General features: G+C 43.2%; 2 protein-coding genes across 7 annotated transcripts in view; one reads left to right on the forward strand and one right to left on the reverse strand.

Annotated features, from left to right (window-relative positions):
* Positions 1 to 567, forward strand: part of IDUA (alpha-L-iduronidase) — a 68,506-nt gene extending 67,939 nt beyond the window's left edge. For 3 of the 4 annotated variants that reach the window (XM_072619915.1, XM_072619914.1, XM_072619916.1), the window contains one exon: positions 5 to 567. The gene's annotated coding sequence lies outside the window, so the exon portion shown is untranslated. Of the gene's footprint in view, position 1 lies in introns of all 4 variants that reach the window. The other variant, XM_072619912.1, reaches the window with a different exon arrangement.
* Positions 568 to 2,485: 1,918 nt separating this feature from the next.
* LOC140510961 (purpurin-like) overlaps positions 2,486 to 24,764 on the reverse strand; it is a 32,645-nt gene continuing 10,366 nt past the window's right edge. For 2 of the 3 annotated variants that reach the window (XM_072619920.1, XM_072619919.1), the window contains exons 2-6: positions 10,645 to 10,771; positions 9,019 to 9,155; positions 7,719 to 7,831; positions 5,883 to 6,095; positions 2,486 to 2,578 (exon numbers count right to left, since the gene is read on the reverse strand). In XM_072619920.1, coding sequence (XP_072476021.1) covers positions 2,568 to 2,578; positions 5,883 to 6,095; positions 7,719 to 7,831; positions 9,019 to 9,155; positions 10,645 to 10,755 — 585 coding nt within the window. In that variant the 5' untranslated portion in view covers positions 10,756 to 10,771 and the 3' untranslated portion in view covers positions 2,486 to 2,567. Of the gene's footprint in view, positions 2,579 to 5,882; positions 6,096 to 7,718; positions 7,832 to 9,018; positions 9,156 to 10,644; positions 10,772 to 12,940; positions 13,102 to 24,764 lie in introns of those variants that run through there. The other variant, XM_072619921.1, reaches the window with a different exon arrangement.

Below are 24,764 nucleotides of genomic sequence, written 5' to 3' on the forward strand. Positions count from 1 at the left end.
GCAGGGTTGTGTGAGCAGACACAGGAAAAGTAAGAAGCAGTCTTCTGGAGGAAAAGGTCATCCATGGTGTCCAAATCCCAGGAATCATGGCTGGGTCCTGAGGATTTCAAGAGCCTAGACAAGAGACTTCAGTATTCTTCCATCTGGGATCAACTGGATGACACAGTAGATAGAACACTGACCCTGGAGTCAGGAGTCTCTGAGTTCAAATCTGGCCTCAGACACTTACTAGCTGTGTGTGACCCTGGGCAAATCACTTAACCCTGATTGCCTCTTTTTTTTTAAAGTATTCTTCAACCTGCCGTACGCCCCCCCGCCCCCAAAATTCCCAAGAAGACTTCTAGAGGGCAAGCAACACCATAACTTAAACATTTATGATGAGGGTGATGTTCTGGAGATGACTATGTCCTTTGGGAATCAAAGGATTAAAGGGTAATTAGATTGTCATTCCTCTGGAGTTATGGGAGATTACACTCATTTTGTGTGAGTATAGAGAATGCTCTTACAGATTCCCAACATCATTGTTTATATTGTTTCATGTCTTGATTAAATGCCTTTACTATTTGATTTATGCTTGCATAGTTTAGCAACAGAGAATAAATGAATGGGGGCTCAGATTGTGAGGGATGTGACTGAGTACCCCAAATAGCCAAATATCCTGGGCAATAGCAAGGGATATTGTGATTGCATATTATAAGTATGTTTATATCTTATCCCACTATTAGACTGTGACCTCCATGAGGTCAAAGACCATGTCCCATCTAAACTCTATTATATTTTTTGCTAAATTTAAATTGACTTGCCCACAGAGTGAGTAGGTTGGTCATAGCCTTTCAAATTGGAAAATATTGTGCCCTTAAAGCTTCCAGAGGTTAAGCGATTTGGCCATGACTATGTCTTTTGACTTCCAAACCCAGGCTCTTTCTACTCCATCATGCTGATAAAACAATGATGGTAGAAATAACCAATTTTGACTGCCCTGTTATTGCTTCAGATTACTTTCCTAGTCTGTTTCCTGATCTTATTAAAGTGCGGGACCAAATGCATCATTTGTGGATTCTGGCAGAGTCCTATTGTTCTGAAGAGTGTTCTTTGCTCTTCTTGGAGAAGTCCCTCTTTTAATGTCTGAACCAATTTGATGATTCCCCAATTACTCTGTTTTTATCCTGCTTGGAAGACTGACTGAGACAGAATGGAAGGGAAAAAATGGGGGGATAGTAGGACAGATGGAGGTAATCGCAAGAGCCCTGGGCTCGGAAGTTAAGTTCCAGCTCTAACACTAACTTGCTGTGCAGTTGGGAATAAGTCCTTTTCTCTCTTTGATCCTCAGTTTCACCAATTCTAAAATGGAGGAGGGAGTTCGACTAAATGATCTTAACCTCTGACCCTAATAGATATCTGTGTGCCTATGCTGACAGGATAAGGTAGAAGCTCTGGTGGAAGCAGCAGGAAGAATGCCTTTACCATGTAGATGAAGGTGCATGAGGGGAAATGCCCAAGACACTAGGATTTAAGCCTGGTAGGGGTGCCTGAGCTATGGGCATGAGATGGCAATAGCTGCTGCCAGCAGCTCTAGTGAGGGTATCAGCCTCTATCCTACCCTGAGGCTTCCTGCAGGCAACAGAGAAAAACAGAGAGGGCCTGATCCTTTGGGCTAGTGTTCCCTAAACTGGGTCTTCTGCCAGTCCTATGGAGCTGACCATTGACTGGAGAAAGAGCAACGGAAGCAGATGAGATGACCATTTGGCAAAGCCATTAAGGCTTTCTGGGTGGCATTGCCCTGATGCCCTTGTGCTGTGGGCCTGTTATTCTCATGTCACACTTGTGCTGTGAATTGACCAAGGTCTCGTATACAGAGAACACTTGAAGCCCTGGGCAGAATGACGATATCCCAAGGTCAGTGACAGCTGGACCTTAATAGGCTCTTTGGGGCCCCTTCCTATTTTCTTGGGTGTGCATGGATCAGAGCACAAAAGGCCTTAATGGAGGGAATGGAATAGGGGAGGGAAATACCTACTTCAGAAAGCAGAGGGCTTATAATAGTGGCATATTGGGGAGAAATATCTTTGCTGGAGTGAGGAGGGCAGGCTCAGGGCTGGGAGGTTGGCTTGAAAGGAGAGAGGGCCCATGATACCAAGATGAAGAAAGGTCTTCATGGGCAGGGTTGTATGTGTGGGGGTGCGCGCGTGCACGCGCGCGCACACACACACACACACACACACACACACACACACACACACACACACAAAACATCAAAGAACATCTTCACTCTGCACTGCCCTGGCCTCTTTCCTTTCCCAGCTTGGTGAACTGGGGAGGGAGGAGTGAAGGACAAAGGCCAAGAAGCCAGCTCAGCTCTCTCCATAAAACCTGCTTATCCCCCAGGAAGCCAGATGCCAATCTGCATTTATGTGGGTGTTCAGCCCCCTCTCTGCCTTTTGAAAAATTAGCATGCTGTTGGTACATACATTCATGACTCCAAGGGTAAACAGGAAAATGGAAATTTAATGTGCTTAGAGACCCCAGCACCAGGTATCTCTCCAGGTGACCAAGCTGCAGTGCAGTCCTCAACAAGCTCCTGTGGAGGGAGGGGAAAGAGAGAGGAGGAGAGAGAAAGAGAGAGAGGGAGAGAGGGAGGGAGGGAAAGAAGGAGAGAGGAAGGGAGGGAGAGAGAGAGAGAGAGAGAGAGAGAGAGAGAGAGAGAGAGAGAGAGAGAGAGAGAGAGAGAAGAGAGAGAGAGAACTGAGAAATGGCACACACACACAAAAAGACACAGTAACATGGGCAGCTCAGCTGAGACTCCTTAATCTGCACAGGGAGTGTGTGCTGGGCTGACCTGTGCTTTAATCAGGTTTGTGTTAAAACATCTGCAATGACTCCATAGTATATGTCGTAGATCTTTCCTTTACAGGAGCTTGTGCTGTGAGGAGCAGGCTTTCCATCCTCTCCTTTCCAGATGTTTTCAGCAAGCAGTCCCAAGTATCTTGAATAACCCAGTGCGGCTGGCCAAAGGGAAGATGGGGAGGGAGGTGGGTGCTACCCAAGACTCAATGGGAGGTGCTGACACCAGCAGGAGATAAGCTGCCTAAGTGCTAGGGGGTGGAGGAGATTGAGGAGAGGAGGCAGGCAGCAGTGACTCACCCTAAGCCAATACGGAATTGGAGACAGATTTACATGGTACAAGAAGGGATTCCTATGGCTCTCCACCCCCGCTCCCCCAAACCTCAGCTTGTTGTTGAGGACCATATACAAAAGACTTAAGAACAATGCATGCGAGCAGGGGAGTTTTAAACCACCCTTGAAGGCTTGTTCCTCTATGGATCAGACTAGGGAGCTGGTCCTACAGAAGGGGATTGGAGGGGGTGGGGGACACTCAGATGCCCTGAGAGGGCCAAACTGCAGAGAGCAAGTGAAGTAAGAGCTAAGTGACAGAAAGCACAGGGCGACAGCACCACCAACACTGCCCACAAACCTGAGGGCAGTGACTGGGGGTGGGAACGGAGGAGAATTGGCAGACTTAGAGCTGAGCAACAGGAAGCAAGCTGGAAAGATGGCTCGGAGCCTAGGGATGCTGCAGCCGCAGCAGAGGAGGACTGGAAACGCAAGCACCAGTGATGCTGCAGGAGGGCATTCCAAGGGAGGCAATGGGAGCCTTGGAGGGGAGGAACAAGACCTTCCCCAGGGCTAGACTGTGAGTCCTGAGTTTAGCTCTCTGGGGAATGATTGCTCACTGTTCAACCTACCTAGTCAAACTTTCTCATTTTGCAGATGAGGAAAGTGAGGAGGCCCTTAGAGCTTATGTGACCTGCCCAAGATCACACAATAAATAGCAGAGCCAGAATTCGAACCCAGGTCTCCTGGAGTCCAAATTCATCCCTGTTTCTACCACATTAGAGGTGTCAAACATCCAGCTATAATACTCCCAAGTACAGTCTGAATCAGATTAAAATGTAGTTGGGAAAAATTTATCAAAGTAAATGAAAATAAAATATAATATAGATAATGTTAATATGTTAAAATGCAAAATAGATCATGCTAATATAATATAAGCATAATACAAGGTGGCCTGCAGGAATCCTTATATACAGTTTCTATTTGAGTCTGATATCACTGTATTGCATGATACTATATATTAAGGAAGGAAATATGCTTTTATTAAATATTTGCTGTGTGTCAAGCACTATTCAACTGGAGGAAGGTGCTATTATTTTCAACCCCATTTTACAGTTGAGGAAAGTGAGGCAGTCAGAGGCTAAGTACCTTGCCCAGGATTATATAGCTAGTAAGTATCCAAGGTCATTTTTGATCCCAGGGCTTTCTAACTCCAGGCTCAGCACTCTGCACTATGGTGCCACCTAGCTGCAGCTAAGAGCTTTAAGGTTTATACTTCCTCAACACTAAGAAAAAATTTAAATTTTATTACTAATTATTATTTAATATATTTTTATTTAAAATTTTAATTTAATTTTTAAAATTATATAAAAATATATAATTGTTACAATGCATTATTATAAATTATTAATATTCAAATATTAATGTTTCTATTGTATGGTTGAGGAGACTGAGGTTCAGAGTCCAAGTTCACATTCCTGTTTTTTGTGGAGCAAAGTTTTGAAGCCAGAACTCTTGACTGTAGGTTCAAAAGACGACATGGGAAGTGGTAAGTGCCCTAGATTCAGAGCAATTCAGATCCTGGGTTCAGAGCCAGACTCTGCCAACTCACTGCCTGTGTGACTTTGAATCAATTACTTCTCCTCTCCTCATTTTTCCCATATGTGAAATGGGAATAATGATGGTAATAATCAGCTCTCCTTACCTCTACCCCTTAGAATTAATAGTTTCCTGCAGGGTCCATCTCCTGCACCACCTCCTCCATGAAGTCTTCTCCAATCCCACCTCATTCATGCTTTCTCCCTTCTCTAATTATCTTGAATTTAGCCATCTGTGTACGTCTTATCTCCAAAAAGATGTGAGTTCCTTGAAGGAAGCAAATATTTTTCCTTTTGTCTTTTTTCCCCCTAGTGCTCAGCCTTACACATAGTAGGAGCTTAATAAGTTCTTGTTTTATTGGATTACTGACACCACAGGGTTAATAGAAGGAAAATGCTTTAAGATTCACAAAATGCTATGTAAATTGGACTTCTTATTTCTACTGTAACATGCTGTCTCAACTCATTTTTTGAAGTGAAAGTGTTATTCTACAGATAGGGAAACTGAGGCTCAAAGAGGGGAAAGTTCTTCTCTAAAGTAATAATAGCTAACAATTATATAGCACTTTGCTTGTGTTATCTCACTGGATAACCCTGTGAAATAGCTACTATTATTATAAGAACCATTTAAAAAAAGAGACAGGCTGAGAGACGGTTAAGTAATTTGTCCAGTCACTTGTGCAATGGATAGAGTGTCGGGCTTGGAGTCAGGAAAACTTATCTTCCTGAGTTCAAATCTGGCCTCAGATATTTCCCAGTTGTGTGACCCAAACCTATTTGCCTCAGTTTCCTCATCTGTCAAATGATCTGGAGAAGAAAATGGCAAATCGCTCCAGTATCTTTGCCAGGAAAACCCCAAATGGGGTCATGGAGAATGAGATAGGACTGAAAAACAACTGAACAACAATACTTGTAGGTACAAAGTGTCTGAGGGAAGACTTGAACTCAGGTCCGACTCCCATGCAGCGTTCTATCCACGGCATCAGTTACACGCCTAGATTGTACAATGAGTCAAATGACAGGGCTGGGACCAGAACCCAGATCAAGAGGAAAAGGGAATGCATGTAGGGAAGAGGTTTTCTCCTCTATCTTGCCCTGGCCTCCAGAGGGTCAGTCCTGGGAATCCATGGTACACCGGGTTCCTGTTCTCAGTACTGGCAGAGACATACATACCTGTCTGAAGCACGGGCTTGAACTGTCCAGACAAGCAGATCTCTTCCTGCTTCTGGCGGATGATCCGCTGGATAGCAGGGGGGAGGCCCCGAGGACTTCGGGAGAAGACAATGGCGTAGCCGTCGGCACACGTCCCGTCCTCCCTCAAAACCCGGCAGGCGTAGGTCAGTGAGTAGTGGGTATAGTCTGTGTCTATTACCCAGTAGTCATCCCCTGGACCCAGAAACAAAAGACAGTTACTTATCGGAGGCAGGCAGTAGCTCAGCCATGTCCAGTGACTATCCCCTTCCCCAGTGTGCCAAGATCTGAGCCTTAGAAGATAGAAAACACTGGGAAGCCTACAGCGAGGAAAAGGTGGGGGGTGGGGGAATGGAAGGGGAGGAAGGGGAGGTGGGAAGAACCCAGACCTACATTCGAAACAGAGAACGGTATAGGCTAGTGAGGCATAGGACAAAAAAACCTGAGATTGGGAGCCAGGAAGCCTAGGGCCTTTCTGGTCCTGGCTATGTCACTAACTCACTGGCTTGGGCAGCTCATTTGCAGTGAAGTCTGAAGAGGAGCAACTCCCAAAGCCGGTGAGAAACCCTACCATGCCCCGGGTTGGGGTGGGGTGTTTAATGGGTAGTACCCTAATGTTGCCTCCACGAGTGGCTCCCCTCAGAACGTCGACCTTGCCCAGCTCACGCCTAATCTCACACCTCCCTGCTCAAGAAATTTCAGTGACTCCCTATTGCCTCGAGAATAAAATAAAGATTCCTCTTTGGCGTTTAAAGTACTTCACAAATTGACTCCAGCCTGTCTCTTCACGTTGCTCTATTTCGTATCCTAGTCCAATTGGCGGACTTGCTGGCCCTTATACATGACATTCAATCTCCCACCCCAGTGCCTTTTCTCAAGCTGTTCTGAATGTGTGGAACACTCCTCTTCCCTCTCCTCAATGCCCTCTCTCCCCGACTTCCCCTCTCCCCAACTTCCTCTCTCCCCCACCTCCTTTCTCCTCTACTCTTCCTCTGCCCTGCCTTTCCCTCCCCCTCCCTCACCTCCTCTTTCTCTCATGCCTTTCCCCTTACTCTCCCTCTCATCTACTTCCCCCTCCCCTTCTCCTCCACCTTCCCCTCCACTCCCACTCTCCCACTCCCCCACTCTCCTCTCCTTAACGTCCCCTTTCCCCCACTCTTCCTTTTCCCTACCTCTCTTTTCCTCCACTCCCCCTCTTCCCTTCTCCTCTACTGTCCCTCTCCCTCACTTTCTCCTCCCCATCTCCCCCACCTCCCTTCTCCACTCCCTTTCCCCCACTTTCCCCTCCCCCACTTCCCTTTCCTCCATTCCCCTCTTCCTTCTCCCTGACATGTCCCTTTCCCCCCACTCCTCCTCTCCCCCACCTCCCCTACATGTTTTAGAACCTCTAGCTTCCTTCAAGGTTAAGGTTAAACCTAAGTACCACTTTCTACATCAAATCTTCTCTGGTCCCTTAGTTACTATTATCCTCCCCTTCCCTAAGTACCTTTGTATTTACTTTGTTTGAGGATTTATTTCTTATCCAAGTCATTCCCTACTTCCATGCCAGCTGCATACAAGTTCTCTGAGGGCAGGTATTTTTCTCCTCTTTGTATCCCAAGTACCCAATACAAGATACACAGCAGGTGCTTAATAAATGCTGGTGGAAGGAATGAGCAAATGACATTTCTTTCCCCCACAGTGATCATGCTAACACATTGGTGTGAGAGGCAGAGGCTCCTTCTGTATCTTTGGTAAGACTGGTCCCTAGAAGAGAAACCTGGCTCAGGGCCACCTCCCTTCTCCTGAGGTTAAGGAAGGCCCTCCAGCTCCACCTACCTCCACTGGACAGGTAGCTGGCCAGTCCCTGGTAAGTCATGTACATTTTTGCTGGGGTGGTTGGGTCAGGGACTGTGTACTGCGCTGCCATGTCTGCACAGATCACCCAGTACCTGGGAGGAGAAATGGAGACCTTGGGTGAAGTCTGCAACCTGAGCCAGGTAGTCAACCAACAAGCATTGGCAGAGGTATCCTTGAATATTGAATGAGGAATAGTCTTACCCTCAGGGAGCTCCTAGTCTTAGCAGGTGATGGAGGAGTGAGGGATGAAGACAAGACTATATAGAGCAGAGAACTGGGTAGACTGCAAGTAATTAAAGATTAATGTGTGTACTTTGGACTCTTAAAATGTCCAAGGGACTCAAAGAGGGGAATCATCCTTGGGGGACTGGAGTAGTCAGAGAAGGCTTCCTGGAGGAAGAGGGGCAGGACTTAAGATAATGTGGGGGCAGCTTTTGATTTGGATCTGTAATTTCATTGGTATATAGAGCTCCCAAGCTCTTCAACTGGTTGTCCTATTGTCCCTGCTAAACCTAAGCTTTTCCATCTGTAAAGCTAGTGGGTTGGATCAGATCCCTAAGGTCCCTTCTAGACTTAGCATTCCATAAGCTATGACCTAGGGACTCTTCTAGTTCTGATATTTTATACTCTGTGTTCTAAGATCTTTCTTGGCTTGATCCTCTGAGTTATAACACAGAGATGCTCATTCTCACTCAAGACCCTGTGTCCCAGTTAAGCAAACAATGATTAGATGATCCTTTTCCTTGCCACAGCATCCCATAAACCGTTAGGGACTTAGGGATCATCTAGTCCAGTGTTCTCATTTTATACATGAGGAAGCTGAGGCTCACAGGTCAAAAACTAGAATAATGAATAAGTGTTATGAAGTAGGAAATTTAGGTTCAAAGTAAGGAAAAACTTCCTGATAAGTGGAGCTGTCCAAAAGTGAAATGGGCTCCCTAACCCTTAGGTGCAGCCTTCAAGGCAAGGCTAGATGACTCCCCCCTGGTGCTGGAGAGGGGATTCTTTCCAGGGCTAGGTTGGACTACATGTTCTCTGAGGTCCCTAAGATTTGGTGATTCTGCAAGTGATTTACCCAAGATCACACACTGAGTTCATGAGAGAGCCACATTTCCACACTCTTATTTTAGGGCTTTAATTGGGAAAGTTGCTCATGGTCCTTCTGAACTCCTAGGGATAGGTGGAGTCAGGAAAATGTATTTAGAATGTCAATGCCTTGGTGACAAAGCCAGAATCCTTGGCCTTCACTCTTTCATTCTCCTCCCCACCACTGAGTTACCCAAATAACTTCACACGTCCCTGGGAGGAAGCTGTCATGGTGCCATCCATCCCAACGGTGTACTCTGCAGAGATGTTGTCCTGAAGAAAGAGGCCTTCTGGATCCTTCTTGGCCAGTGCATACCACTTCCCTGCATACTGGAAAGCAAAAGAAGCAAGGCATCATCTAGAACAGAGTAATTCCTGTTTGGCCCTAGACAAGTCTGTCTCCTATTCAGGACGTCTCACTCCATCATGGTGCTAGGGACCCACACTTCTGTCCCTCAATCCCTGTTTTGAAACCAAGCCAGCCCTCACTAATTATTATAAGTGATAATAATTAGCAGTGTTACAGAGGAAGTAGCTGATATGTTCTCTCCAGTTTGCCGATGATCAAACTGCTCAGAAATTTTAAGTGACTGGCAATCACAGGACCCTACACTGACCTCTGGAAGGGAACTTGTAGATCATCCAGTTCAATCTTTCTTTTCATTACATGGGAAAAGAAACTGAGGCTCAAGAGAGGAAGAGGTTTTGGTGTTTTACAGGAAGCCCAAGGTTGCTGAGGATAGGCGCCAAAGCATGCCACCCGCCTCCTGACGGGGCAGGGACATCACATGTTTTCATGTGTACCATGGGAGACTTCGTTTTGCTTGACTCTTTGGATTTGTTACAAGAGCTTTGTTTTTTCTTTCCCTTTTCTATGTGGAAGTTGAAGTAGAAGAGGTTAAAAAAAAGAAAAAGAAAAGCCAGAGACTCACTGAAGCATCTTTAAAAAAATAAGAAAAGAGGTGGAATGCCAGAAGGGAGCGCAGCTAAGCTGGACTGCTTTGAAGAGAAATAATGAGTTACACAGAGTAGATATTGGCAGTCTCATAGACAGTTCTCCTGTTCTACTTTGTGTGGGAAAATACCCACTTTATTTGGTGTTAAAAGTTGAAAAAAACACCCCAATATGAAACAAAACAAAACAAAAATTCCTTGGTGGCAGATAACACATAATGATTATTGCTGGAAGCCTGGCATAGGGGGAGGAATCCTGGGTTGAGTCAGTCATAAAGACTCACTCAACTCCATCACTTACTGGCTGTGTGATGCTGGGGAAATCCCATCTCCTCTCTATACCTCAATTTCTCCATCTGTAAATTGGGGTGGGGTGAAGAAAGGGACTGGATGATGCATCAGATCCCTTTCAGCTTTAACTTCCTGCATTTCTGAATTATCCAGATCTCTGTATCCTTCAGTGCTCTGCCAATAGGTCCCAGGGCTGGGGGTCCCTGAGGGTATCTGGATAATACCAAAATGATGACAACTAGCATTTATAGAGCACCTTAAGACTGGCAAAGCACTTTAGAAATGCTATTTTATTTTTATCCTTACAATTACCCTGAGAGGCAGGTGCTATTGTTATCCTCATTTTTCAGATGAAGAAATGGAGGCAGAGGGAGCTTAAGTGACTTGTTCAAGGTCACAGAGCTAAGAAAAGTCTGAGGCTGGATTTGAACTTGGTTCTTCCTGACTCTGTTTCTAGGACCTGAGTGCCAATGTTATTGGCTAAGGAGAGGTGGTCGCTGGGAGCTCACATGGGAGCAGAGGGAGCAGCTGGGATGAGCCTGTAGAGGAACCCAGAAGTTGGAATGCCACTTACCCTCTTGGGGTCAAAGTCAGCCTTCACAGGGATGGTGTCCACAACACAGGTCTGGGCCAGCCCAAAGCTGGGCAATGCCAGCAACAGGAAGATGTGCCAAGTGGACCTCATCCTGCACACAGGGGTCCTGGGAAAAATAGGGGCAGCTGAGTGATATAATAATAGTAACTGACAAGTAGACAGTGCTTCAAGATTTATAAATGTATCTCCTCAGAACAACCCTGCAGAGTGGATGGAGCCAGTATTCTTTGTCTCATTTTAGAGAGGTAGACTGAGATTCCAAAACGAAAATGACTTCTTACGATCGTGGGGCAGCAGTAAATGTCAGAACCAGGATCCGAATCTGTGGCCTACTGACTCTAAGTTCATTTCATGCCATAGGCTGGGAGTTCCAGGGCACATGACAAACAAGACAGAGAGCTAATCATTTTCTCTGATCCTCTCAAATCTCCAAAACAGAAACTACACACTGGAAGATAAAGTTATTTCAGCTGCCTCCCTGATCTGGGAGGGTGGTGGCAGAATCTGATAGAAATGGGGCCACCAAACCATTCATAAGGATCCCTGTGGGCAGCATGTTGACTTAGGGAAGTATTAACACAATTCATTATTAAAATTAATAAATAATAAAATTATTAAAATAACACAAATGATTCATGTTAACACAGTGGTGCTAATGTTACTATATTATTACATTGATGTTATCTCTGTCCTTTTGTATTTTTTTTATTTTGTTAAATATTTCCCAGTGACATTTTAATCTGATTTAGACCATTTGCCACTGCAATGCTGCCTTTAAGCACATATTTGACACTTCTGGTCTAGAACATCCAGAATCCAAAAAGTGATTTAAAAAACCCCAAATCCATGGAGGTAGACCTGCCCTGAACTCCCTCAGTACCTCTCATCCACCTTTCACCCTACCAGCAGAGAAGCTATCCTAGATGTTGCCACCAAACCCGACCCAGACCTCTATCCTTTCTCCCTGTCTACAGTTTGGTGGAGCTCCCAGCTCCGCCCTGTAGAAAGGTGCTCTGGTCATGACAGCCAGTCAGTGGTGCAGCCATGTTTCAGGACGTGAAAACCTGCCGTGTTCTGTGTTGTAAATGATTTCTGCAGGATAGCTGAGAAACAGAGAGAGAAGGGCAGGATATGTGTCTGGCCTTAAAACAGATTCCAGCTCCACACCTGTTTGGGAAGCATATCAAGGGTTTTGTTTTAGGATTTGATTTTGTTTTGTTTTTTTTTTCAGTGGGGAGAGGAGAGATCAAGAGAAAATGGTTTTCTGTTGATTGAAAAAATTAAATTCAGTATCCCAGCATTTAGAAAGCCTAGTTTAGCTAGACCAAAGAACACCCAGAGAGGAGTAAATAAGACTGGACAAGTAGGTTGGGAAGGGCTTTAAAAACCAAACAGAGAAGCTTATATTCAAGTCCAGAAGTGATAGAGAGCCATTAGAGCTTATCTGGTATAAGAGTGACCTGGTCTACTGGAAGTGGGCAGACCTCTCAATCTTTCTGGGTCTGTTTTCTCGTCTTTACGTTCCCTTTTAGCTCTGAATCCGTCAATTCCTTATCTTCACTACAAATCCAGTTCTTTTCACAATGCTGGGTTGTAATCCTTGGCAGCTCAGAAGCACCCCCAGTCAGCAGAAGGAGAGGAGAAAGGGAAAGGGAACAAGTGTTTATTAAGTACCTACCGTGTGCCAAGCACTGTGCTAAGTTTTCACAAAATAATCTCATTTGAGAGAATACTTTCTCCCCTGCATCTGGATTCAGAAAGGCAGTACTTCTCTCCAACCCCAATCCATGGAAAAATGGAGCGATTATATCCCCCAACTCTAACCATTAATTCTCCCCTCTTCAAAAGGAGGCTTTCCTTCCTCCCAACCCTCCACAGTCTCTCATTCTTAACCTGGGAAGATGGCCTTCCCTCTCTCGGGCTTTCTGTCTGGAGAACCAGAAGAGGCAGGGTCTCTATCTCTGATAACAGTAACCCAAAGCTCAACTCCCTGGAACTTCCTGAAACTACAGTAATCTTCCGTTTCGTCTCCCTGACAGGCAGCTATCCAGCAAGTGCTTAGAGATCTCTAGTGAGGGGGAGTTTACCATCTCCTGAGTTGGCTCATCCCATGGTGGGGCAGCTCTCACTATTATGACATTTTGCTTTATATCTGACCCAATTTCTGCGCATTTCTACAACTCTTATCCCTTCTAGTCCCATCATAAGTTCTACACTCTTTGAGAAGATCGCAGGTTCAATGAGTCTGTCATCCACTGGCCAAGGCCCTTCTTACCTGGTGCTAGCGTCTCTTGGCTTCAAACTCCAGGATTTCTCTCTCTTTCTCCCACCTTTCAGTCCCTTAAATACCGTGAGGCAGCCAGTCACTAATCTCCCTATTCTTGGGTCTGAGTCGGACAATCCAAGGTAATCTAATTTTAGGTTGGATTAATAGAGTCATAATGTCTAGAACAAAAAAGAGAACAGTCCCATCATCCTCTGCCTTGATTAGGTAAAAAAAAAGTCTCAATCTGCCCTCTGAATCCATCAGCCCTCAGGAGATGTGTGTATGTTTCATTATGGGTCCTCTGGAATTGTAGCTGGTCATTGCTTTGATTGGAGTTCTTAAGTCTTTTATCTTTGCAACATCATTACTGTATAAATTGTTCCCCTGGATATGTTTGCTTTACTCTGCATCGGTTCATACAATTCTTCCCAACTTTCTCTGAAATTTTCTCCTTTATCATTTCTTATAGAACAAAGTATTCCAATGAATTTACATAGCATAATTTGTTCCAGCCATTCCCCAATTGACAGGTGGGGACACAGTTTGAGAAAACAGTTTAGTCAAACAACTTGGAAAGACTTAAGAACTCTGCCTGACTCTCAGAGGATGAATGATAAAGAATTCTACCCACCTGCTGACAGAGGTGTGATAGATTTAGATGCAGAATGAAATATATATTTTTTTGGACAAGGTCAATAGGAGAATTAGTTAAAGAAAGCTACAACTTTCTTTCTTTCTTCCTTCCTTTCTTCCTTCCTTCCTTCTTTCCTTCCTTCCTTCCTTCCTTCCTTCCTTCCTTCCTTCCTTCCTTCCTTCCTTCCTTCCTTCCTTCCTTCCTTCCTTCCTTCCTTCCTTCCCTCCTCCCTTTCTCCCTCCCTTCCTCCCTTCCTCTCTTCCTTCCTTCATTCCTCATGGGGAAAAAAGAGAAAATAATTTTTGTTAATTAAAAAATAATTTTTAAAAAAGAGTCTTGGGAATTCAAAGTACTTACAAGCAGGACTTATCTTTGCCATCAGCTGCTTTGAGGTGCTAATTGCCCCTAAAGTCATCAGTTAAGTAAGATGACATAAATGCCACTCCCTTTCTCAACTGAAAACAGATGGTTATCTTCTAATGGTAAAGCAATTAATGCCACTTTATTAGTTTTCTCACCCCTTTTACATCTCTAACAAGGTCAGGGGAACAAACAAAAGAAAAAATAGAAGCCAAAAATCCCCAAATTTTGGCTTTTTGGGAAAATTGGAAAATTCCCAACCAAATTAGAAATTATCTGTTGGCTCTGTGAGCAACAAGGGCAGACCTCATTCTCACCCTGGAGGTGGCTGTGAAATTTCTATTTTTTCACTGTTCTCCCTACTCCCCACTGAGAGGCAGGATGGTGTGGGAGAGAGAGGGCTGCACTGGGGGTGGGGTGTGTGTGTGTGTGTGTGTGTGTGTGTGTGTGTGTGTGTGTGCGCGCGCGTGCGTGCTCCAAGGGACCTGGGTCCTAGTTCTGGTTTTAATATCTGTTGTGTGCATCTATGCAAGACTTCACCTCTCTAGGCCTCAATTTCCATCCTTCTAAAACGGGCACAATAATCCTTCCCCTATCTACTCCATAGGGATGTTTTTGGGAAAGTTCTATAAGTGCTAATGGGATCTGTCTAAGGGCTTTAAAACTGGAAGGGCCTTTAGAGACCATCTCCTCTATGACTTGACCAAAATAGTACAGGTAATAAATAGCCAAACTACCTAGGATTCCTGAAATCTAGTGTGCTTTTTACTATGCAGTTTGGTCAAATGAAAAGAGTATTAGAGTTGGGGTGAAAGAACCTGGGTTCAGACCTCTGCCACGTACTCCTTGTGTGATGTCAGACAAGTCACTGGATCTCCCTGGGCCTCAGTGTCCCTGAATGTAAAATGTGGCAGTTGAACTAGATGGCCTCTCAGGTCTTCTTCAGGTCTAAATTCACAATCCTATGAGGGAAGAGGATGAGCCTTTGTACAGTATGTATTATGTGCCAAGCACTATGCTAAGCAGGTGCTTCTCATAACAACCCTGTGAGGTGGGTACTATTGTTAACCCATTTTACAGTTGTGAAAGGCAGCTAGGTGATGCCATAGTGCATAGAGTGTTAGATCTGAAGTCAGAAAGACTCATTTTCCTGAGTTTAAAACTGGCCTCTAACACTTATAAGCTGTGTGACTCTAGGCAAGTCACTTAATTTCTAATTGCCTCAATTTTGTCACCTTCAAAATGAGCTGGAGAAGAAAATGGCAAACCAATACAGTGTCTTTGCCAAGAAAACCCAAAATGGCATCACGGAAAGTTGGACAGAACTGAAAGAATGACTGAACAACAACATAGTTGAGGAAACCGCTTAGGATCACACAGCTAACGAAGGCCTGAAACTGGATTTGAACTCAGGTCTTCCTGATTCCAGGCCCAGGGCTCTATCTTCTGTGCCACTTGGCTCCTGTCTCACATCATTCTGCTAGTGGTATTATTCCTGATAATAGAGTCTTCCTTATATATAATCGTCTATATAATCCTGAGGAACTTTGGAGGCTCTCTGGGTCTCAATTTTCTCATCTGCAAAATGAGGATAAGAATATCTGCACACCCCACCTGACAGGGCTATTATGGGAAAAGTGCTTTGCAATCAGCCTCTGGAGAGACATAGATATGGGACTTCTTCCTATATTCAGCCATTTGCTGATGGGTGACCCCCACTCTCACAAGGACTCTCTCTCTGGCAATCACAGTTGAGGAATGTGACCTTATAGGAACTAGATGTCCTCTGTCCCTGAGCCTTGCATAAGGCCAGACTCATCAGATTGTCTGTCTTCCCATCAGCCTGAGCCAAAACCTGACACCCCAGCCTTAATCCGATAAGATTATAGATGCACTGACCAGGGTTAATCTCAGCCTAGATGTGGGAGTGGGGGGATGGGGAAGGAGAGGAGGGAGCCTTGATATGAGACTAGAGTGCAGGAGGCGAAACGTCCAGGGCATGGGGGGAGGTCTTTCCTGACCTATCTCTGCGTTCCAGAAACCATCCTGCAAAGCACTCTGAGGTTTCAGGCAAAGAGAAGTGAGGAAGAGGAGGAGAATTCACAAAGCTAAGCCCACCTGCTGCATGGATAATCTAGAGAAAGCAAAGACCTCAATTTTGGGCTTCCCCTTTCTCCTCCCTCTCCCAGAATCCCAGTCTGTCATTTTCAGGGAAGGAACTGGGACCATTCAATTTAGAGAAGAGAAAACTGAATTTGAATCCTTCATCTGACACTAATTCTTTGTGAGGCTGGGTAAGTCTTTCCTCTTTCAAGACCTCCTTTTCCCTACCTGGCTCATAAAACACCTACACTAGCTCTCAAGGCTTGTTGGGAGAATCAAATCATATAAAAAGATAGAAATGGGAAGGATTCTTATTAACAGTACAACTGAAATTTCTTGAACGCAAAGACTGTCTTCTGTTTTGTCTTTCTGACCCCAGCACCTAGCACAGAGCCTTGCAATAGGATTAGACATGATTTCATTGGTTAAAGAGAACTTCCTCTAACCTTGCAGATAAGTACTTACTCTGCAATTTCTATTCCCAGAAAGTTGTCTGGACCACTGAGAGATGAAGTGATTTGTTCAGGGTCATACAAGTAAGATGTGTCATTACAGAGACTTGATGTTTTAGAGCCCAGTGCTCTAAACACTGAATCAAGCTATCCCTTGTCTTATACACACTAGATACTTAATAAATGTTTATTGGATTCCAACATTTTAAATGTTGACCAATTCAAAATCAGTACATGATTAAAACTTAAAGAGTGATACCATAAACAAATTAGGATAGCAAGAAATAGTCTGCCTGTCAGATCTATGGATATGGGAGGAATTTATGACCAAACAAGAGACAGAGAGCATTACGAGATGTAAAATGCATTATTTTGATTATATTCAATGAAAAAGGTTTTGCATAAACAAAACCAATGTAACCAAAGTTAGAAGGAAAGCAGAAAGCTGGAAACAATTTTTATAGCAAGTATCTCTGATAAAGGCCTCATTTCTCAAATGTATAGAGAACAAAGTCACATTTGTAAGAATACAAGTCATTCTGTAATGAATAAACTGTCAAAGGATACAAACAGGCAGTTTCCATGTGAAGAAATCAAAGCTATCTATAGTCATATGAAAAAATGCTCTAAATTATTATTGATTAGAGAAATGCAAATTAAAACAACTCTGAGGTGCTACCTCAATCTGTCAGACTGACTAATATGACAGAAAAGGAAAATGATAAATGTTGGAGAGGATATGGGAAAATTGGGACAATGCATTGTTGGTGGAATTGTGAACTAACTGATCTCTTCATTCTGTAGAGCAATTTGGGACTATTCCCAAAGGATTGTAAAACTGTTCATACCCTTTGATCCAGCAATATCACTACTAAGACTATATCCTAAAGAGATCATAAAAAGGGAAAAGAACTTACATGCATAAAAATATTTAGAGCAGCTCTTTTTGTGGTGGCAAAGAAATAGAAATTGAAGGAACATTTTTAAAATTTTTTTCTTCCCCTTTTTCTTTTTTTATTATTATTATTTTTTAAATTTATTTATTTAACTTTTAACATTCATTTTCACAAAATTTTGAGTTCCAAATTTTCTCCCCATTTGTCCCCTCCCCCCACCCCAGAACACCGAGCATTCTAATTGCCCCTATCACCAATCTGCCCTCTCTTCTATCATCCCTCTCTGCCCTTGTCCCCATCTTCTCTTTTGTCCTGTAGGGCCAAATAACTTTCTATACCCCTTTACCTGTATTTCTTATTTCCTAGTTGCAAGAACAATACTCAACAGTTGTTCCTAAAACTTTGAGTTCCAACTTCTCTTCATCCTTCCCTCCCCCCTGCCCTTCCCTTTGGAAGGCAAGCAATTCAATATAGGCCAAATCTGTGTAGTTTTACAAATGACTTCCATGATAGTTGTGTTGTGTAAGACTAACTGTATTTCCCTCCATCCTATCCTGTCCCCCATTACTTCTATTTTCTCTTTTGATCCTGTCCCTCCCCATGAGTGTTGACCTCAAATTGCTCCCTCCTCCCAATGCCCTCCCTTCCATCATCCCCCCCACCCTGCTTATACCCTTACGAACATTTTTTTTTAAAAGAATGAATGTTAAAAATTGTCTTTACTTGTAATTGGGAAAAAATAAAATATTATTTAAAATGTTGACTAATGATCTTTGTATCTTGGACCCTTTTCCTTCCCCCTACAGATTAATCTCTGCCTTGAGGACCTACCTTGGGACTTATGTCCTATTATACTTGTCTATAGAGCACCAAATCCTACTCAACTAATATTCTAAGCCTTCAAACTCCCAGATTTATGGTTTGGACCCTGAGGTTTGATAGGAATCAACATATTACCCCACTGACTGGGGGGAAACTCACTATTTGACCAAAACTGCTGGAAAACTGGAAAGGAGTCTGGCAGAAACAAGGTATAGACACACATATCATATCACATACTAAGATATGGATACATGACTTAGAAATAAAAGGATAATAAATAAAGGACATAATAAATAAATTTGAGGAGAAAGGGAAAAAACCCCAACCTTTCAGATTTATGTATTGGGGAAGAATTTATAATCAAGGTCACAGTTTTGACTCTACAAATGGACAGTTTAAGTTATACAAATTTTTTTTTTTAATTTTGCACAAAAACATTCAAAGTAGCAAAAATAGAAAGAACAGATAACAGATTTCCCAGATAGCTGGAAAAAATCCTTATACCACTTTTTTTTCTGATAAGGGTCTCATTTCCAAGAACTAATTCAAATTTGTTAGAATAAAATGCATTCCCCAGTTAATAATGTTCAAAGGATATGAAAGGTAGCTTCTAAAGGAAGAAATCTGAGCTATCAATAACCATAAGAAAAAATGCTCCAAATCACCAATAATTAAAAAAACACAAATTAAAACAACTTTGAATTCTCCCCTTACATCTAACAAGTTGGCAAAATTGACAAAAAAGGAAACTAAAATGTGTTGAAGGGGCTGTGGGAAAATAGGCATATGTATGTACTGTCATCAGAGTGATGAATTAGTCCAGCTATTTTACAAAGCAATTTGTAATTATGCCCAACAAACTCTCTTTCACTCACTGATACCACTTCTAGGATTATTCCCCAAAGAGAGCAAAGGAAGAGACTGAAAACTTGAGGGAACCAATATTTGGGAGAATGGCTAAGCAAATTATGGTAAATGGATGCCATATATTATTGGGTTGCAGTAAATTATGAGTGGGATGGTTTCATAAAAGTATTGGAAGATGTGTATGAACTGATACAGAGGAAAGTGAGTAGAACCTTGGAGAACAATTTATATAATAACATTGCAAAAACAAATAACTTTGAAAGATTTAAGAAATCTGATCAACACAATGATTCCAGAAGACCCAAGCTGAAACATGCTATGTCCTGACAGAAAGGTGATGGACTCAGGGTGTAGTTTTGGACTTTTTTTTTTTAACATGGCCAATGTGGAAATTCGTTTTCTTGACTCTTCATATTTACTGCAAGGGTTTTCTTTTTCTTTTCTCTTAATGGGAGGGTGAGAAAGAGAGAAAATATATTGTTAATTGAAAAATATATTTAATTTTCAAAAGAATCAATTAATTAGGTAAGGGGAAAGGGGAAAGAACATATTATTCTTATACCTAACAAGTTCCTGACTGATAAATGTGTTTGTTTATAAAACTTCAGGCTACAACTATGGTGTATTAGAAAGCACTTTGGACTGAATACCTACAGACTTGGGTTAGAATCTTCACTTCAACCCTTACTGATTATATGGTCATGGGCATTTTATTTTAGGATCCTACATTTAAAGCCAAAAAAGGACATTACTAATCTAGCTGAACTCCTGCATTTCCAAATGAGGAAGCCGAGACCCAGACTGATGCAATGATTTGGTAAGGTAGTGAGTGGTAGAGATAAGATAGACCCTCTACATACAATATGTGTAGCCTGAGCAAGTCATTTAATTGCTGTCTGCCTCAATTTACTCAACTGTAAAATGGGGACAAAAATAGCAACTTCTAGTTGGAAGGATCAACTGAGATAACATTTGTGAAGTACCTGGCACATAGTAGGCTGTCTATAAATGCTACGTATGATGATGATGATAATTAGTAGCAAAAAGTGTTATAGAAATGGGAATTGCTATTATTTGACAGAGAAAATGAATGGGGGAGATATTCAGAGCACAGAGGAAGAATCTCAAAGGAAGTCCTAAGCCTGGAGATGTGGGGGATTCTGAATTTAGAGTGTGAAATGACTTGAGAAGCCAACAATCTCATTTTACAGATAAGAAACCTAAGACATGGAGAAACTGAGTGGTTTAGCCAGATTCACTGAGCTGATTAGTGTCTGAAATGGGATTTAAACCCAGATGTTCCTGACTCCAAGTCCCCCACCCTGCCACTTCACCTAATGGGCTGAGTCAAGGGGAAATAGTATATGAGTCACACAAAACAGTGAATGCTAAAGTATGACACCCCTTCCTGAGTACTTTCTCAAGGAGCATGTTGTCAAATGAATTAGGATGTGAGACAGTGGGGGTGCACAGGAAAGAGCCCTGGTTTTTCGTTTAGGAGTCCTGCATTCAAGCCTCCACCCAGTCACTGACTTGCTGGGTGATCAGGGACAAATTACTTCCCTACTTCAAGGCTAAGTTTCCTCCTCTTAAAAAACAACAGGGTTAATGTTCCAAAGGGTTGCCGTGAGCACAGGCACTTTGTGAATTGTAAAGTGCCCTGGAAAAGGCAGCTATTTCTGTGTTTGACCTAGGGGACTGAGGGACCAAGTTCTGCCATCCAAGGTGTTGGACTGCTCTGTGCACTCTGTCCACCAGGGGGCAACCCACTCCTGCCACACTATGAAGATAGATGCTAAGGGTGTAGAAAGATGACCTAGTAAGAAATGTCCAGCTCAGCATTTCTTCCCCTCCTCTGTCTTCTCCGCACTTTATTTTCTTCTGGGGGGCCATCTCCAGTCGTCCTGATCTATATCTTGTCACTGGACCTACATGTTCCAGAGGAAAAAGTGAGGCTGGTGACTTTGCATAGACTCCCTCACTTAAATCCAATTCATTTGCAAGTCATGGCATCATTTTCCTGGTGTCATGGTCCTCTGCAAGAACAAAGCCCAAATAACAACAACATATTTCCTCCTATTTTCTCTTTCCTGCCCACCCCCACCTTTGTCTTCCCCTTTAACCTCCTATTCTCTTAGAGCAGGAGTTGTTAACCTAGAGGTCTGTGGATAGATTTCAGGGGGTCTCACATGGGAAAATCATCACATCTTTATTTCAACAGAATTGGTTCCCCTTGTAATCCTACATATTTTATTTTATGCATCCAAAAATGTTCTGAGAAAGGGTCCATTCATTCCACCAGACTCCCAAAGGGTCCCAGGATTCTCAAAAAAGGTTAAAAACCCCTGATGCAGAACTTGGCTGCTCAGAGAGGATGTTGCCAAAGACAAACAGATATTGCTGTTGTTTATTTTTGCTTTATTTTTATTTAATTAGACAGATCTATGATGTCATGGGTAGAGGGGACTTCTTCTATCAGAGCAACTTCTCTCCAACTAATAGTTCTTAGGATGTTGCCTGAACATGTAGATGACCTGCCCAGAGATGGTTTTGGTAAATATTTAACAATCAGCTCTTCAAAAGAGGGGACCTCCCCCCACCCAACAACCAGCACATGTGCTCACTGATATACTTTTAAGTGTAATCTGCACTATTAATATTTTCTTCCTCACCTTCTCAGATCTGGACAGTCCACAGAGCCTCGACTGGCCGTATCTGTTGATTTCACTGAAAATTGACCAAACTGGTTTTCTCTGGAGGATCAGAGGAAGGCGCTCCAGCACATCCTGGCACACGACCAATATGTGTCAGGGGTACAAAGTGAACCCAGATCTTGCTGACTTGCTGTCTTTCTCTATTACTCCACAGGCACCTCTCTGGGGATTTTTATCTAGAAATAATAAATTCAATAGCTCCTAGTTTTGTAGCATTTAGTAAACTGGGCTTTCCTCTCAACATCCCCAGGAGCTCTAGATAACCCTAATGGATCAGAGGGGATAAGCCTTGAATCACTGGGAGAACCCCCATTTTATAGGTGGGGAAAATGAGGTTCCAAGAGAAATAATTTGACTAAGGTCCCAAAGCTAGGAGATGGAGATAGGACAAGGAGCCAGGTCTTCTGACTTCCATTCCAGAATATCTTTCCTACACTTCCATTCCTTCCTCTCGAGAGCAGAACCTCCTGCCCTTTCTTTCTCTGCATGTTCCTCCGTGGGAGGCGGAAAGGAACAATACCTTCAATCTGCAACGTCTTGGCAGACTTCAAACAACAGTTAATAACTGATACTTATATAGTACCTTATATAGCGCCTTAGCACTGTGCCTATTGGCTCACTTGGTCCTGCACGGTAGGTGCTATTATTATCCCCATTTTATAAGTGAGGAAACTGAGGTAGACAGAGGTTCCGTGACTTCCAGTGGAAGCTAGTAAGAGTCTGAGGCTGGATTGGAACTCAAGTCTACCTGACTCTAGATCCAGTGCTCTAACCCTTACACCACTTAGCTATTCTTCAAAGACCCCAGAGTGTCCCCCACCCCATCTTCTCCACTGGCCTTCAAGACCTCCTCCCAACCTATATTCTGAGCTCCTGGAGATAATAATTGCCTTTTGATGACTACTCAGTACTGGGTCTAAACTACTTCATTTGATCTTCACATCAACCCTGGATGTGAGAGAGGTATTATTATCCTCATTTTAGAGATAAGACTCAGATAGGTGAAGCCACTTTCCCAAGGTGCAAAGAAGTGAATGAATGACTAGAATAAAAAAAATTAAGGTCTTACTGTGTGCCACGCATAGCACTAAGGGTTGGGCATACAAACTTCAGAAGTCAGACAATTCTTGCCTGTAAGGAGCTTACATTTGAATAAGAGTAGACAAAATATTTTCATTGACTAAAAAGCTTTCCCTCCTTATCTGTTTTGCCTCCTGGCCTCCATGGTTTCCTTCAAGTCTCAACTCAGATCCTACCTTCTGCAAGAAGCTTTTCCCTTAATGTTAACACCATCGCCTTGAGATTAACTCCAGGTTATCATACTCACACACACATACACACACAGGAGACACACACATATGTATGTGTCTGTCTGTCTGTCTATATGTCTATCTATCTCTTATGAGACCTTTGGGAGTTCCTATGAACTCTTTTATTAAGTGCCTGGCATATAGTAAGCAGATATGTAAATAAATCAATGCTTAATGACTTAAGTATAGAGGAAAGTGGCCAGGGAGGGAAATTTTTGTCTGGGAAGTCTCAGGAAAGGAGAGTGAAGTCACTGGTCAATCCATTGTCTCACCTTTCCTGAGTCAATGGGATAGGGGATGGGGTCCTTCAGGCGGTATGCATGTTACCATGGAGTTCAAAGCTGAATGCAAATGTAAAAAATTAAACTAAATTAATTTAAAGAAAGCTGAATGCATAAATTCCTCCTGGGTATGTTCTCTGGAGGTTAGGTTTGAAGCATGGGTCTGTAGCAGGGCAGAATATAGTGGATCCAGGACCAGGAAATGGTCTCCTGGTTCCTAGCCTAGGATTTACTCCTTTCTACCACTGATTTCTAGTCTCTGCTGTGGTGAATCCAGTGGAAATGCAACTGTGGCTTGTAGGGTAAGTTAAGGCAGGGTGGAGTCAGACTGTGCCGTCTCATGTCACAAGATTCCCTTCTGTGCACTCCATGTTCTTGTCAAATTGACCCACTGTCAGGATCCTCTTTACCTGGAATGAACTCACTTTGTGCCTCATCTCTATCGGCTGAAATCCTTCCCTCATTTCCCGGCCCATGGCTCCTCTGGGAAGCTTTCCCAGCCCCTTCCCTCCTGTGAAAGTGGTTCCCCTTCCTACAAGGTTTCACAATTAAGTGATTTGCTCCAGGTCATGCAGAGAGTGAGTGGCAAATAACACTTGCTTTGGTGTTCCCAGGTAGATGCCAATCTCCAGACAGTTGGCAGGCAGAGATAGCTCAGTGAAAGGGCAGGCCTTTGAGTAGGATGTTAGGCCCAAGTTATCACCTTTTCCCAGTTCTTTAGCCTGGCTTTCTCTTTCATTGAAGCCTAGACTGGCTGTTCTAGGCCAGGTTAGATCAAACCCTCTACAAGTTAGTCCTGGTGCTGACATCTCTAAAATGAGCTGGGCCTTAGAATCGTCACATGGGGCTCCAGTGGATGGGTGGAGAACAGTGGTCTTCTTAGTGACGTAGGCCTTCATTTAATGTAGTAACAATATCTGTGGATGTTTAATCAGAGCTGGCACTAATTCCCTCTATGAATGCAGGTTTTCAGGGCTTTGCGTCTTAAAGTCTGGGAGAGTTGCCTGAGGAGCATGTGACATTTTAAGTGACCTACCTGAGTCACCCATGTACTTGTTAGAGACAGGACTTAAACCCAGGTCTTCCTGGCTCTGAGGCTGACCCACAGCTTACCAGGCCTTTCTAATATTATTATTTTGACATCTGCCGCTGCATTTGAGTAACCCTTCTTCTCCACTCCACTTGGAGAACAGAGACCGTCTTTCTTTGAATTATATGGATAAAATTATATGCATAAAATCACAAACTTTCAGAACTTGAAGATAATATATTGGAGCTGGGAGGGAACCTTAAAACACCTTAGTGGGAATCCAAACCCACCACACTGTCTCAAACACAACAACAAAACAGAAGGACCTTAGAACACAGACCATCAGAGCCTTAGGGGTGTTAAA

Source organism: Notamacropus eugenii, chromosome 6, assembly GCF_028372415.1.
Source record: "Notamacropus eugenii isolate mMacEug1 chromosome 6, mMacEug1.pri_v2, whole genome shotgun sequence".
Taxonomy (NCBI): Eukaryota; Metazoa; Chordata; class Mammalia; order Diprotodontia; family Macropodidae; genus Notamacropus; species Notamacropus eugenii.